Source organism: Vombatus ursinus, unplaced genomic scaffold (assembly GCF_900497805.2).
Source record: "Vombatus ursinus unplaced genomic scaffold, bare-nosed wombat genome assembly UNPS02009173.1, whole genome shotgun sequence".
Lineage (NCBI taxonomy): Eukaryota > Metazoa > Chordata > Mammalia > Diprotodontia > Vombatidae > Vombatus > Vombatus ursinus.
This window is the reverse complement of record NW_020948951.1, coordinates 2,401,543-2,416,532: the sequence shown is the minus strand read 5'-3', so window position 1 is coordinate 2,416,532 and position 14,990 is coordinate 2,401,543. Positions and strand designations below refer to the sequence as shown.

General features: G+C 37.2%; 1 protein-coding gene across 1 annotated transcript in view; it reads left to right on the top strand.

Moving 5' to 3' along the window:
• CUNH19orf57 (chromosome unknown C19orf57 homolog) overlaps positions 1-14,990 on the top strand; it is a 41,968-nt gene that overhangs the window by 1,941 nt on the left and 25,037 nt on the right. Inside the window, 4 exon segments of the mRNA XM_027850789.1 lie at positions 1,079-1,130; positions 7,676-7,838; positions 10,032-10,113; positions 12,955-13,059. Coding sequence (XP_027706590.1) covers positions 1,079-1,130; positions 7,676-7,838; positions 10,032-10,113; positions 12,955-13,059 — 402 coding nt within the window.

Here is a 14,990-nt window from a genome sequence, read left to right as displayed (position 1 = left end):
ATATGCCAGGTGCTATGCTAACTATACCAATATAAAGGAGGGCAAAAAACAGAACCTATTCTCAAGCCCACAGTATAATGGGGAAGATAGGCTAAATTAGAACTAATCTCAGGGGAGAAGTTCAGATTAAATAGGACAGGGAACAGTTCTACTGGGGCTCTGGGTTCACTTAAACCTAAAGTGGCCATAACGTAGTTTCTGCCCGTATCCCCATGTAGAAGACCAAAATTCAGTTAGTTCATTAAAGGCAACATTGTACTTGTAGTCAGGAGACTGCTGGGTGTTGTATAATATCCCAGAAAGTATAAAATACACACAAATTTAAGGGATGGTTCTTATTATTAGGACAGAAGTTTGGACAGATTCCTTTGGGGCAGTTTCAATTTGTACATTCCCAAGCCCCGAGAAAACAAATCTATCACACTATAAATCAATTTAGTTTTGCTAAAGGGTTGCAGATGGTTTGTGTAGAACGACTCATACTGGTACTAGATGAGGCCAAGGTCATACTTGGCATCCCATAAGATCCTGTGTAACCAGAACCCTAAGGAGAAAAATATACATGGCTTAGAAGGACAACCAGCTTCACAACTCAAATCTGGGCACTAGTTCCTAGAACCGAGGGGCAGTTATCTCTGTTGTTCAGTGGTATCTGACTCTTACTGACTCCATTTGGGGTTTTCTTGACAAAGATACTGGAGTGATTTCCCATTTCCTTCTCCAATTCATTTGACAAAGGCAAACAGGGTTAAGTGACTTGCCTGGGGTCACATAACTGTTAGTGAAGACATTAATTACAATGGAACAAGGTAGAAAAAGAAAACTAAAGTTAGTGAATTTAATAACCCAGAGTTCAATAAGTCCTAGAATATAAATTACTCTGGGAAGAGTTCTCTCTTAGCTATGTGTCTGAGGCCAGATTTGAACTCAGGAAGATGAGTCTGTCCACTAAGTATTGTGCCACCTAGCTGTCCCAATTCTCCACTAGAGATGCTGTTATGAACTGAAGTCTGAATACTGGGCCTCAGGCTTTCAGTCTTTGATGGTGATAACTAGTGATGGAAGTTTTTGTTTGCAGATTTCTAGAGGGAGGATCAACATGCCCAAGAGGAGGAAGCCACAGATTTCAGGTACTTTCGTTTCCAAACAAATCATTTTTAAGTAACTAAGAGAAATACTTTTGCTGGATGACAAAAACTCGTGTTAGAACAAATTTGAGAATAAATGCCTACTAATAAAAAATGTATACATATATATACATTTGTATGTATATATATATTATATGTGCATATACACACATTTTAAGTTTGATATTGTAAGGACTAGCGTGTCCCCATAATGAGAAGGCGGGATTCACTGGAAAAGACCGTGAAAGGGAAAGTTTGAAGGCAAAAGGAAAAGGGGACAGGATGAGATGGATAGATAGTGTCATGGAAACAACAAATGTGAATTTGGACAGACTTCAAAAGTTAGTGGAGGATAGAAGGGCCTGGCATGCTATGGTTCATGGGGTCACAAAAAGTTAGACCTGACTGGACAAAAAAGCATGCCCTGATGCGCACATCACTGCACATCACTGGGAAACAGAACGCTGACCTGAAGGGGAGCTGAGCTGACCCAGCATACCTGAGTTAACTGTGCTTGTTCCTAAACTGTACCTGTTTGAGGAGGGGGGAGGGGAGAGTATGGCATGTGAAGAAATAGACTTTCCTTCCTGTTTCAGGAAGGAGTTGGTTGACCTTCGGAACTGAATACAAAGTTCTTTAAAATGTGATTTTTCTTGAAATGACCCTATGGGAATTACAGGAAGGGTAGAGTCTATTTTCATGTTTGTGCTGTGCTTTGTTTGGTACAGGTCTTTAAAGGACTAATCAAGGGCCAGTGTGTTTAAATCTGAAAACCCCCAAATAAATAAAACTGACACTTTGCTTTACTTGCATGTATTTATTCAACAGTTTAGTTCAAGTCAGCATAGGACAGTGGAAAGCACACTGGCTTAGGTCAGAGGACATGGGTTCAAATCCTACCTCTGATGATTATTGCCTATGTGACCTTGGCCAAGTGTCAGAAATTTTGATTTCTCATCTGGCCCTTCCAGCTCTCTCTATAGATCTATGATCTGAACAGCAAAACAAGTACCACAGAATACTGGATGTGAAAATCAGAAGACTGGCTTCAAATCCTGGCTTTGCTGCTTAAGAACTAGGATAGAGTCTAGACCTGTGATTTCGTTAGTATAGGGAACTCATGGATTAGGACACTCCCCCTACCAATGCATGTGGGTGCCTTCTCTGAAATTTGTAGTCTCCCTGGACACAGAATTGCCTGGAACACCAGGTAGTTAAGTTACTTGCCCAGAGTCTCACAGCCAGGCTGTTTCAGGATTAGGACTTGAACCAGCTCACTATCCACTCTGCCTCACTACCTCTCTGGCTATGTTAGTTATTACCTGTATAATCTTGACTCTGCTCCTTATTGCCTGTGTAACCCTGGACAAGTCATAAAACCCCTTAGCTTCCCCCTTTATAAAATAAGTGGTTAGACTAGATCTCCATGGTCCCTTCCAACATTATCTTAGAAAATGTAATAGTTCACATTTGCATAGTACTGTAAGTCTTACAAAACACTTTCAAACACACCTGTGAGGTAATAAAACAAATATTATTAACCCCCATTTTACAAAATAGGAAATAGATTTAGAGTTTAATTGATTTGACTTTATCATATCTAGTATAACAGGATTCCAACCCAGGTCTCCTCTTTTCAGGTTCTTTCTTTCTACCACACTGTTCTGCCTTTACACCACCAAGCCAAATGTTTATAGAAATAATGATGTACAGAATTCAAAGGAGGGGAAGATCACTATGGGCTGATTCCAGTATCCCTCATGCCATTTTTTATCTCTCATATACTTTATTTTAATGTGAATTATGTCTGTTGATATGCCTTATGTAAATAAATTATATAAATTCCTTGAGAGCAATTCCCATCTTCATCTCCCACAGAAACTTGCATGGTGCCTTACACATAGTTAGCCACTGAATAAATGAAATAGTGTTGTGGGCTACCTTTGTACTTCATGGGTGTCTCGGGCGGGGGGGCAGAATGTCTTAGGTGACACTTAATGAAAGTCTAAAGAAAAGAATTTAATTTCTCAGCAAGGAAGTTTAGTGTGTAACCACCAGGTAGTACCACCCTGAGGCTACCACCCCTGTGTCCAGTGTGGGATGTGTTGACTAACTAGGAAGTTAACCTAAACCTTCAGAATCCTCAGTACTCAATGGAGGGTGCTTGCTTTCAGCTTTTAGATCACTCTTGTTCCTACCCCAGGCACAGTTGGGCAGGTATAGCCTTCCTCAAGAACCAGATTAAAATTTTAATCTAGGGGAAATGAAATATGAACTATCACTCTAAATTTCTAAAATAATAGAAATCTTCATTTGGCTGTATCCTTCCCATCCCATTCTCTAGGAGATTTTCTTTAATCTGACACTCTCTCTGTATGTAGCACAGATGATACACACTATAGCCATACACATTTCATTATACAAATAAAATTACTAAGCTACATGTTAAGAGATAGTCTATAGAGACCTTAGCCCTTTCACCCATGTTGATGCTTCCAACCACCCTTACTATGGCTGACCTTTTGGGCAGAAGGATTAGGGGAAGGAATTGTGTCTGAGTCCCCCTTTCAGAGGTCAGGAGCTTATATCAACTGAGGGCAAGGAAAAGTTGTAAGGGAGGAGTTTGTCCTCTTTCCAACTTAATGGCTGATTTAGCTCTCAAAAAAGCTACTAGGCACTTAGGAAATCCCAGGGATTTAGCAAAGAGATTAGTTACAATGGAACAAGCTAGAAAAAGAAGACTAAAGTCAGTGAATTTAATAACCCAGAGTTCAATAAGTGTTAGAATATAAATTACTCTGGAAAGAATTCTCTTTTTGACAAGAATTACTATAAAAAGTGAAAAACAGTTTGGCAGAGTTTAGGCCATTGTCTCAGACCACAGTCAGTGCCTGGCATATGTCAGGTATTTAATAAATGCTTTTTCTTTCATTCATATACCATAATACACTCAAAATGAACATAACTTAAATTTAAAAAGCTACCCTGGGAGAAAATTATCAGGTACCTTTCACAGCCTTGGTTCAGGGGAAAATTCTTAACCAAATAAAGAATAGAAGTAGTCACCAAAGACAAAATAGATAATTTCAATTATATGAAATCAAAACTATCTTGAATAAGTAGTAAATGTAGCTATGATAACAAGGGAAATAAATTGGGGGGAAATCTTTGCATCAAATATCTCATATAATGTTCTTATAGCTAAGATATATTGGAAATTAACACAAATATATAAGGCCAGGGACATTCTCCAAGGATAAATTTTCAAAGTAATAAGTAGTTCTTAAAAGAAAAATTTGTGTCCTATTGGCAATCATGTAAACATTGCTCCTAATAATTAACAATTTAAAAAACTGAAATAATTTTGAGGTTTTACCTCACCTGCAGAAAATTGACAAAAATGGTAAAAGATAAAAACAATCAAATTGGAGGGGTTATAGGAAAATAGCACCAATACCAACCATTCTCTAAAGCAATTGGAATGATGGTGGAAAAGTGACTAAAATATTTAGCAAATCCCTTTGCTTTGATCCAGAGATCCCCTTACTAAGCACATACCTCAAGGATAGTAAAGAGAGAAGGAAAGGTCACAAAATATTCATAGCAGCACATTTTGTCATAACAAAGACCTTTAAAAAAAGTGGATGCCCATCAATTTGGGAAATAGTTAAATTGTGATACATAAACGGAATGGAACTGTGTAATAAGAAAGAAACAATGTATATGAAGAATTTAGAGCAGCCTAGAAAGACTTAGGAGATGTTATTGAGTGAAATAAATAGGAATAGGGAGAAAGCATACATAATAACTCTATCAATGTAAGTGGAAAAAACAATAAAATGAAAATGAACACTGTAATTGTAATAACCAGGGTTGGCCCAGAAAAACTTACTGTCCTCTTATTTGCAGAATTGAGGAACTGTAGGTGGGGATTATGGCATAATATATACACAGTTAATTTGTTGGTTAGATTGCTGAACTGTTTTTTATTCCTCATCCTCTTTTAGTCATTATAACAAGGAATGGCTTGATGAGTAGAGGAAAAAGAGGGATATACTAGTGTATCACCAGGGTTAGTCTGGACATGTCCATTTGGGTTATACTAAGAAGTGGAGAAGATGTAAAAACAAAAACAAAAGATATATGTGTGTGTGTGTTGTGTGTGTGTGTATTATATATACATATAATTAGAAAAATGTTTAAAGGCTACTAGGCCAGATGTCTGCTACTCTGTCTCTTGTCTAGACCTAACTTACCACACTAGTGCTGACATGCATAGGCCAGGAAGATAGCTTGCATCTCTGTTCCCGGTCTGTATCTTAGTTCTGACTGGTCCTGATCACAGAAGTTAGGGACTCTAGCAGCTGCTTTAGTGATAGCATGCTGAAAATATTGGTCTTTTTTTTTTGCTTAGGCAGGTGGAGTTAAGTGACTTGCCCGGGGTCACATAGCTAGTAAGTGTCAAGTGTTTGGTCTGAGGCTGGATTTGAACTCAGGTCCTCCTGACTTCAGGGCTGGTGCTCTATCTACTGCACCACCTAGCTGCCCCTGAAAATATTGGTCTTGAGTGCTACTCTGGCCACCTGCTTGCTATGGTCATCATGGCCAACTTGCAGGCAGTTCATTGTCTCTTCTCTTAGCCTTCTGGCACCCAAACTGGCATCTGAATGGGAAAGAATGGTAGATAAGCTATATGGGAAGACCTCGATGGAATAGTGGACTGGCAGTCTTTCTCCCAGACAAAACCCATGAAACAGCAAAAGGGGGAAGGACTGAGATGTATGTATATATGCAAAATCTCTCCCATTAAATTACCTCTCACATAGCTTCATTCTTGTCCAGAGTTCATGCTCAGGGCTCAGTTTCCCCTTAAGCCCCATGAGCAACTGTTGAGCTCCTCAACTTTCACAGATATGAAATCCGTTGCAAATATCGTTACATAAATACCTGTAAGATTTAATTTTTGGAGGAGGTGGGACTTGAGCTGGTCCTTGAAGAAATGGGCAAGATCAGGATATCAGACAAAAGGGGAGGTCACTCCAAGTGTGGGATGCAACCTGAACAAAGACTTATTGGAATGGAATGGGGTGGGGAGGGGAACAGAGCCAAGATGGCAGAGTAAAGGCAGGGACTTGCCTGAGCTCTCCCAAATTCCTCTCCAAACAAGTTTAAAATAATGCCTTAAAATGAATTCTGGACCAGCAAAACCAATAAAAGGATAGGTTGAAACAATTTTCCAGCCCAAGATAACTTAAAAGGTCAGCAGGAAAGGTCTGTCTCCCTGGGCTGAGAGTGGAGAGTGTGGTAGTGTAGGCCATGAGTGGGGGTGATTGAATCAGCAGTGGAGGCTTCTGGAGTTCTCAGCCCACAGATGGGAGTCAGAAGATTACCAGGAAGTCTTTGCTGGCACAGGATGTTGCGTTGCCCATACATAATTCAGGATCACAGTTCCAGGGCAAGGAAGAACACTAGCACACTAGCCCGTGTGGCTGCAGGGAAGCAGGGACCCTGGTCACAGTTCCAGGGTGGAAAAGAATGTTTATAGTGGCTCACAGAACAGCAATGGGCCAGAAGAGCAGTGACCACATCTCTCCTCCGATCATACCACCTTAGAAGAACTGAAAACTTACAGATCCCCAGAACTAGCTCTGAAAACAGCAGCATGAAAAGCCTGAAGCTTGGGACAGTGCCCCCATACACCCTAGGAGCAGAGCCCAACTTTAACATAAAGTTAAAAGTCAAGAAATAGTCTGGAAAAATGAGTAAACAACGAAAACAGAATATGACTATGGAAAGTTACTGTGGTGACAATGAAGGTGAAAACACAAATTCAGAAGAAGACAACAAAGCCAAAATAGATTATATGCCTCAAAGAAAAATATAAATTGGTCATAGGCCCAAAAAGAGTTCCTGGAAGAGCTCCAAAAGGATTTTTAAAATTAAATGAGAGAATAAAAATTGGGAAAAGAAATGAGAGTATACAAGAAAATCATGAAAAGAGTCAACAACTTGGTAAAGAGGAAAAAAAAATGCTGAAGAAAATAATACCTTAAAAACAGACTAGGCGAAATAATAAAAGAGACATAAGATTTATTGGTTAGAGTTATCAGCTTGGCTTGGATTGGGGTTGAAGGGAATTGTTATTAAGATTTTCTGCTCTTGTCTTTCCTCCCTAGCTCTCCATTCCAACTAAACTGACATAGGCATACTTTGTACTTTAAAATTCGTGATGTCTTAAGTGCACAGAAAAGTCATTAGGACTATCAGGCATACGTAAGTCCTCAGTCCCTAAATGTTGTAACACTTGTAGGACAATAGTTAAATCCAAACTCCCATTTAGCTGATAGCTGAGAAGAATTTCTACAATTCAATAACCTTCCAGGACCAACTTATTTTGCCACATACTCATTAAATAAACCGCACCCTCTCATTTCCTAATCAAGCAGTGAACTAACTTTTTGAATTATTTGGAATGATAGTGCCACCTACTGTGTCCAAGGTGAGGCATAACATACCTGTTTATCTTTCCTCCTCTGTCTCCAAATCAGGAGATGCAAGCCATGTTCTTAAATCCAAAAAGATCCCAAGGATAGGAGACACTGACATGAAGCCTGAGAACTCTGGAATGGGAGGATACTTTAATTTGGAAGATTCAGAAATAGCAACAGTCACTAAACAAGATGGAGAAGAGAGTAGCCAAGCAGATATCAGGTAACCTAAAGTAAAATGTCATACAAGCTTTTCTCAGCAACAGAAATCAAAACAGCAGCATGTAAGCAGTAGACAGGGCATAAATATAAGGAAGTGAGGATTCTTTTGAAAGAACAAGATCAACCATAATAATACACATTAGTAGTGCCCTTCTGTTTTAGTACTCTGCTCCTTTTCCCGAATGAGCTAGGGTTATTTTTGATGTTTGCAAAAAATAATTGAAAAGGGGAATTGATCAGATTTTTCTGTTCGTATTACTTAGTACCCTTTAACTGAGTGATTTTGTGGCAAACTAGGCACTGTGCTTAGAGAAAAAAAAGCACACCACATGCCTAGAGCTTATGAATCCTAATAAAATTTACTGAAGGATATACCTTGTAAACAGTAGAAGTTTTGGCAAAGCCAGGAATGAGATGGGATGCTCCTCATGTCTGTGCTTTGAGTTAGGTCTCCTCCAGTTAGTTATCTGAATAGAATAAAAGTCTGTGGTCTCAGATCAGCTAGTGAGGAAGAGGGAAAAGTGGCAACTTCCTAAATGGTCAGTGGGAATTAGGTGGCAACTCTCTGGGTTTTTAGGAGGGTTGCAGCACTAAAGGTAGTTTTCTGTTAGCCATTTGGGTAGTGAAAAGGCTTGTGGTCTCAGATCAGCTAGTATAGTTGGTGGGGTGTCAGTATAGGGAAGGTAACCTTTGAGTTGGCACTATTGATAACTAGTTGGGGGAGAGAGGTAGTAGCTTACCCCAAAGATGGCTCACAAGTTTTCTTTTTATATTAAAAATGTTCATATTTCTGATGCACATTAGGGATGTTTAAATTTTTTACTTCCCAGGGGTTCTCGGGCAGTGGCTGGCTGAATGGGATGATGAGCATAGGATTGAAAAAGCTTGTCTTTCTTATCACCACTTAGGATGCAGAAATTTGTTATCTAAGGAACTAGGATGCTACAAAAAATCACTTGGGCGGAGATGAATATTATCACAATTTTAGAAACAGGGAGAAATCTTCCCAACCATTTAGAAGTATCAGGCAAAATAATGCAATTGTAATACATTGCGTGGACTGGCAGAAGACAAAGTATCCTAAGGATTTTTGTTTTCTTTCTGACTAGTTTTTCCATTGTCAAGAGGAATAGCCTTGAGACTTGCTCTTTGGAGGAGAATGCTGAAGCTTTTGCTTTAAGGAGTTATAGCTTTTCTTTTATATGTTTCTAGCAAGTAATGCAATTTCATTTACTAGGGTAATATTTTCAGTTTTAAAAATACTGAATATAGATATTTCCTTATATACATTATGAAGAGGAGCATAGAACTACAGAGACCAGATAGTATGGAATGCTTTACAGCAAAGTTTTGTTGACCGTCACTCTTCATAGATCTCAAAGCACCTGAAGATGCTCATTACTTCTCACAGTTTTCCCATCCATTGATGGCCCTTAATTACAAAAAGTGAGAAATTGAGTTGCTTAAGGTTATTTGGTGGGCTTTGGGTTCAAATCTTGTGATATTGAACAGATCACTTAATATCTCTGGACCTCTGATCTCTCATCTGTGAAATAAGGGAGTTGGACTGGATGATCTCTGAAGATTCCTATGGTTCCAAATCTTTCTTTCGACCCTCTGAAGGCATATATACTAATTCCCAGTGCAATCTTATTTTGTATTCTGTCTGCCTCTTTTTTCTTGAACTAGGATCACTTGATGAGGACAAAAGAGTAAAACTCCCCCTGTGTTATAAATGAGGAAGCCTAGACTGGTAGAGATTAATGCACTTGTAAAAGGTCATATAACTAGTAAGTGGCAGTAGATATTCAAGCCCAGGTCTTTTCATTCCAAATCTAGTGTTCTTTCTAGTACTTTTAGGAGGCAGTCAGTAGTTACAGGGGCATCCAATAAGATTATATCTAAACCATCACAGGGGGATAATTATCTAACTTTATTATTCAATTTTTTACTGACATAAATTATTTTATCTGGAGGGCCTATGCCAACCAGTCTTTGTTCTATATGTCTATCAGAAAGAAGCTAGACTTCACTCAGTTTAATTTTGGGAGTGGGTGTGTCGAATGCTCTTGCTTTTCTTTTTAGGGATTGTCAATACTGTTTGTTGGACAGTTCTTTATGTTTCTTTTATATTTCAATTGGCATTCCAGTTGAGTTATAGTTGCTTTTTAATTTAATCTCTTTCTCCAACCAGGACAGTCGATGAAAGAACAGATGATCCTACTAATGAATGGAGGCAAACAAGAAAGGACCCAGTTCCCTTTTCTTTTTCCCAGGTGAGCTTATTTTCAAAGCCTCCAGCACTTTGCAGCTAATAAGACCTCATTAGTCCCCAAAAGTTCAACCTGCTTATTTACCAAGATCAAGTTGGATTATAAATCCAACTCTAGGGATGTAAATATGATTCCACATTAGGAAAACAGTTATTATTAATCATGTTAAAAAGGTAACACTCCTTTCCCCCTCACACCAAAGAAACAAAAACAAAAACCCCACATGCATATATCGATCAATGCAGAAAAATCCCTTAGCAACATAAAACTTTCATTTATGCTAAAAACCCTACAAATCATAGGCTAGAACCATTTTAATATGAAAAACTATACATCTAAAACCCAAAACTATCACTCTATTTAGTGGAAAGACATTATAAGCTTTCCCAGTAAATACAGGAATAAAGAGAGGATACCCCTTTCCCTTTTGTTCTTGGGTAGTGTTAGGAATGCTAGTGATAATAATAATAAAAAAAGAAAGAAATTAAGGACATAAATAGGCAAAGATGAGATAAAACTATTCCTCTTTGCTGATGACGCAATGATTTGCTTAGAAAATCCTAGAGAATCAGCAAAGAAACTAGTTGAAACAATAGCTTCAGTAAAGTAGTGGGATACAAAATAAACCCACAAAAATCAACAGCATTACTGTCCAGCAGTAACAAAATTGATGAGAAAAAAACAGGGAAGTCCCATTCAAAATAAATACAAATTGCATGTAATATATGTTAGTTAACCTACTAAGGCACACCAAAAACTGTATAGATACAATTATAAAACACTCTTTGAAGAAAAAAAAATGACACATAATTGGAAGGATATTAGACCTTAAGCTCCTTGAGGGCAGATACTGTCTTTTGTCTCTTTTTGTGTCCCTAGCACTTAGCATGGTGCCTGACACAGAGTAGGTGCTTATTAAATGTTTATTGAATTAAAGAGTCATTGATAATGGTTGGGTAGCACCAGTAAAATACAAATGAGGTGAAACTACCTAAATTAATTGACAGAGTTAGTGCTATGCCAATCTAACTATCAAAGAGATACTTTATAGAGCTAGTCAAATCAATAACAGAATTCATTTGGAAGAATAAAAGTTTCAGAATCTCAAGGGAAATAATTTTAAAAAGGAGGAATGAAGGATCTGTAGTACTTCTAGACATCAAATTTTATATAAAGTAATAAAGTATTTGGGATTGGCTAAAAACAGAAATCAATGGATCAGTGGAAACTGCTATGAGGAAGAATCAGAAACCAGTGAACTCAGTAACTCTGTGTTCAAGAACATAATTCAAGAACATAAATTAATTTAGTTAGGGTAGAATTCTCTTTTTGATAAGAACTACTAGAAAAAGTGGAGGTCAGTTTGGCAGAAACTGGGTTTAGACCAACAGCTTACACTATATACCATAATAAGTTCAAAATGAATATGTGACCTTAAAGGTCACACCATAAAAAAAAAATTAGAAGAGAATGTTGGCTATGACTTTTATGGCTATGACTTAACCAGATTCTTAACCAAACGAGGGATAAAGGAGATCGCAAAAAATGAAATGGATTATATAGATTGTATGATATGAAAAGTTTTGCAAAATAAATGATAAGAAAGGAGCAAGGATAGGAAGGGAAGTGATTGATTGGGGAAAAAAACCTTTGTATCAAACATGCAGAAATAAGATAAGGCTGTGATATCTAGGATATATAAAGAACAATCACAAATATGTAAGACCAAGAACCATTCCCCAGTGGATAAATGGTGAAAGAATATGAACAGGCAGTTTTCAAGAGAATTGAAAGCTAACAACTATATGAAAGTTTACTGCAGTTTTCTAGTATTAGGAGAAATGCAAATCAAAACAATTTTGAGATTTTACCTCAAAACCAGAAAACTTTCAAAAATGACAAAAGATGCTAGTAGTCTTTGTTAAAGGGTTAGAAAAACAAATATACCAGTGCACTACTGCTAGAGTTATGATTTGGAATGTCCTTTATGGAAAGGAGTTTAGAATTATGCTAAAAATATGATTTAAATGTCCATATCCTTTGACCCAGAGATCCTACTAGTAGAGATAGAAAAGAAATGTCCTATTTGCCCAAAATAATTATAAAAGCATTTTTTAAGTAGTATCAAAGAACTGTACACAAAATAGATGCCTATTGACTGGGAAATGGACAAAAAAATTGTGGTATGTAAATGTCATGGAATATTATTGCATCATAAGAAACAAATACAAAGAATACAGAGAAGTATGGGTCAGACTTATGAATTAATGCAAAGTAAAAATAAGTAGAATTAGAAAAAGAGTGTGTATGATCATGTACAACAACAATAAAAATAGAAAGAACAACAACAACAAAAAAAAGAAATCAAAACTGAACACTGTAACTGTGATGACTAAACTTGTCCCCAAGGAGAAAAAAGATTGTGCAATTCCCTCCCTTCTTTGCAGATGTGGGGGGATGTGATGTGTTTAACGTGTTAGTTTTGTTGAATTGCCTTTTTTTCTTCTTGGTTTTTTTTTTATTCTGTATTACAAGGAATAGTTCTCTGGATAGGGGATTGGTGGAGGGATATATTAAGAGATGAAAGTGATACAAAAAAAATCTATGAAAAGCTAAAAACAATTCAAAAGTATAACTTCTCACTGCCTAACTGTGAAGTAGATTGTAAAGCCACATTTTTCTAGACAACTATAAAAATTTACTTCTGTGTATCTTTTTCAGTAGCATCGAAAGCTTTTACCTGGGAACACATTTGATATGGTTAATCTTTTAGTTTAAAAGGGAAAGCTTTAAATGACTTTTTAATTTTCTACTTTGACTTTGCTCTTTTATTATTGTTTATAGAACTCAGAAATGAAGTTTGTTCCAATGTTTGCGCAATCCAAGAAATCTTTGACACAAAAAACTGAGAGAAAGGAAAAAACTGCTAGGAGTAGCAACACTAAGCAGGTACAGCTGTGAAATATGCTATGTTGAAATCATCCTAGTATTTGGTTAACACTTACTGGCAAAATAACCTTTTTGCCTTATGTGAATCATGTGAGTTTTTACATGGGTCAGTCTTTGGCACTGAAAGCAAGTATATTTTCAAATGTATAATATGTAAGCCTTTTTTAATAAAGGAGTTTAGGATGGCTCTATGGAAATTATAAAAGACAAAACTAGAGTTATATACTTTTTTAATAGGTATTCAAACCCATGACGACAGCCTAATTTGAATCCCTGTAATCAACCTTTTATTTTCAAGTTTTTCTGGGGCTTGTGGGACACCTAAGGTCTCACACGTGAACATGATGCTCTCCATTCCTGCCTTTAGTGCTTTGAAGTATAGTTGCAGATGGTATTAATGTCTCTAGCTGCAAATATAGCTGAATAGAATGTTGCATCACAACTTTCAATATGTGAATTTAGTAACCCCAACAAAAAAAGAAGGAGGGGAGGCTCTCTTTTGTCAGAACAGAGTAATTGAGAAAGGTAGTTCCTGGTGACTTTGATGATATTGGATTAAAATGTTTTGCTTGCCCTGTAGTTGGTCAGTTATGTCCCAGAGCATCACCAGGGTCATCAATGTGTTATGGACTTTGGTGGCTATAAAGAGCTGATGGAGAAGTGAGTATCTAGATCCTGGAGATAGTAATAATACTATGTGGAAGACGAAGAAAGGGCAGCTAGCTCTTTCTGTAGTATGCCCACAAGGTACAGTCTTCACATTCCAGGTAAGTACATTTTGTGACGTAACTTCACATTCTGACCCCTCTGCTTAAGCCAGGTGGTTCTACTCGTTGTCATCCAGATATTCTTGGCTTAATTCTTACTTCTGCTGCTTTAAACAGCTGTAGAAAACATGTCCTCTTTTCCTTCTCTCTGCCTGTTTATACCTTAGCCATCTTTAGAGACATTATATGTATCCTGCCTCTTCAGTGACACCTTCCCTTAGTAGTCCAGCCTGCAGTGATCTCTTCCTCATTTGAATTCCCATAACCTTTATTTTTGTTTAATTTTTTAAAAATATTATTTATTTTAACATTCTTTTAAAATTTTGAGTTCCAGATTCTCTCCCTGCCTCCCACCCCTCCCTTACCCACTGAGAAGGCAAACAATATATCAATTATACATGTAAAATAATGCAAAATATATTTCCATATTAATCATATTCCAAAAAAAGCAAGAAAGTTATACTTTAGTTTGCACTAAGTTCATCAGTTCTCTTTCTAGAGGTGCATATCAATTTTTTTTTTATCACGAGCCCTTTAGAATTGTCTTGGATCACTATATTGATCAGAGTAGTCATGTCTTTCACAGTTGATCATCATTACAACATTGCTGTTACTGTGCACAATGATCTCCTGATTCTACTCACTTCATTTTGCATCAGTTCATATTGATTTTACCATGTTTTTTTCTGAAGCCACTCCCCTCATCATTTCTTATAGTATAGTAGTACTCCATCACAATCATGGACAACTTGTTCAGCCATTCCTTAATTGATGAGCATTCCTTCAATTTCTAATTCTTTGCTACCATAAAAAGAACTGTTATAAATATTTTGTACATATAGGTCCTTTTCCTTTTTCTTTGATCTCTTTGGGGTATAGCCCTAATAGTGGTATTGTTGGATCAAAGGGTATGCACAGTTTTATAGCCATTTGGGCTTATTTCCAGATTGCTCTTCAGAATGGTTAGACTAGTTCACTGTTCCGCCAACAGTCCATTAATGTACCTATTTTCCCTCATCCCCTTCAGCATTTGTCATTTCTGGTAGATGTGAGGTGGTACCTCAGAGTTGTTTTAATTTGCCTTTCTTGGATCAGTAGTGATTTAGAGCATTTTTTCATATGACTATTGATAGCTTTGATTTCTTTTTCTGAAAACTGCTTATT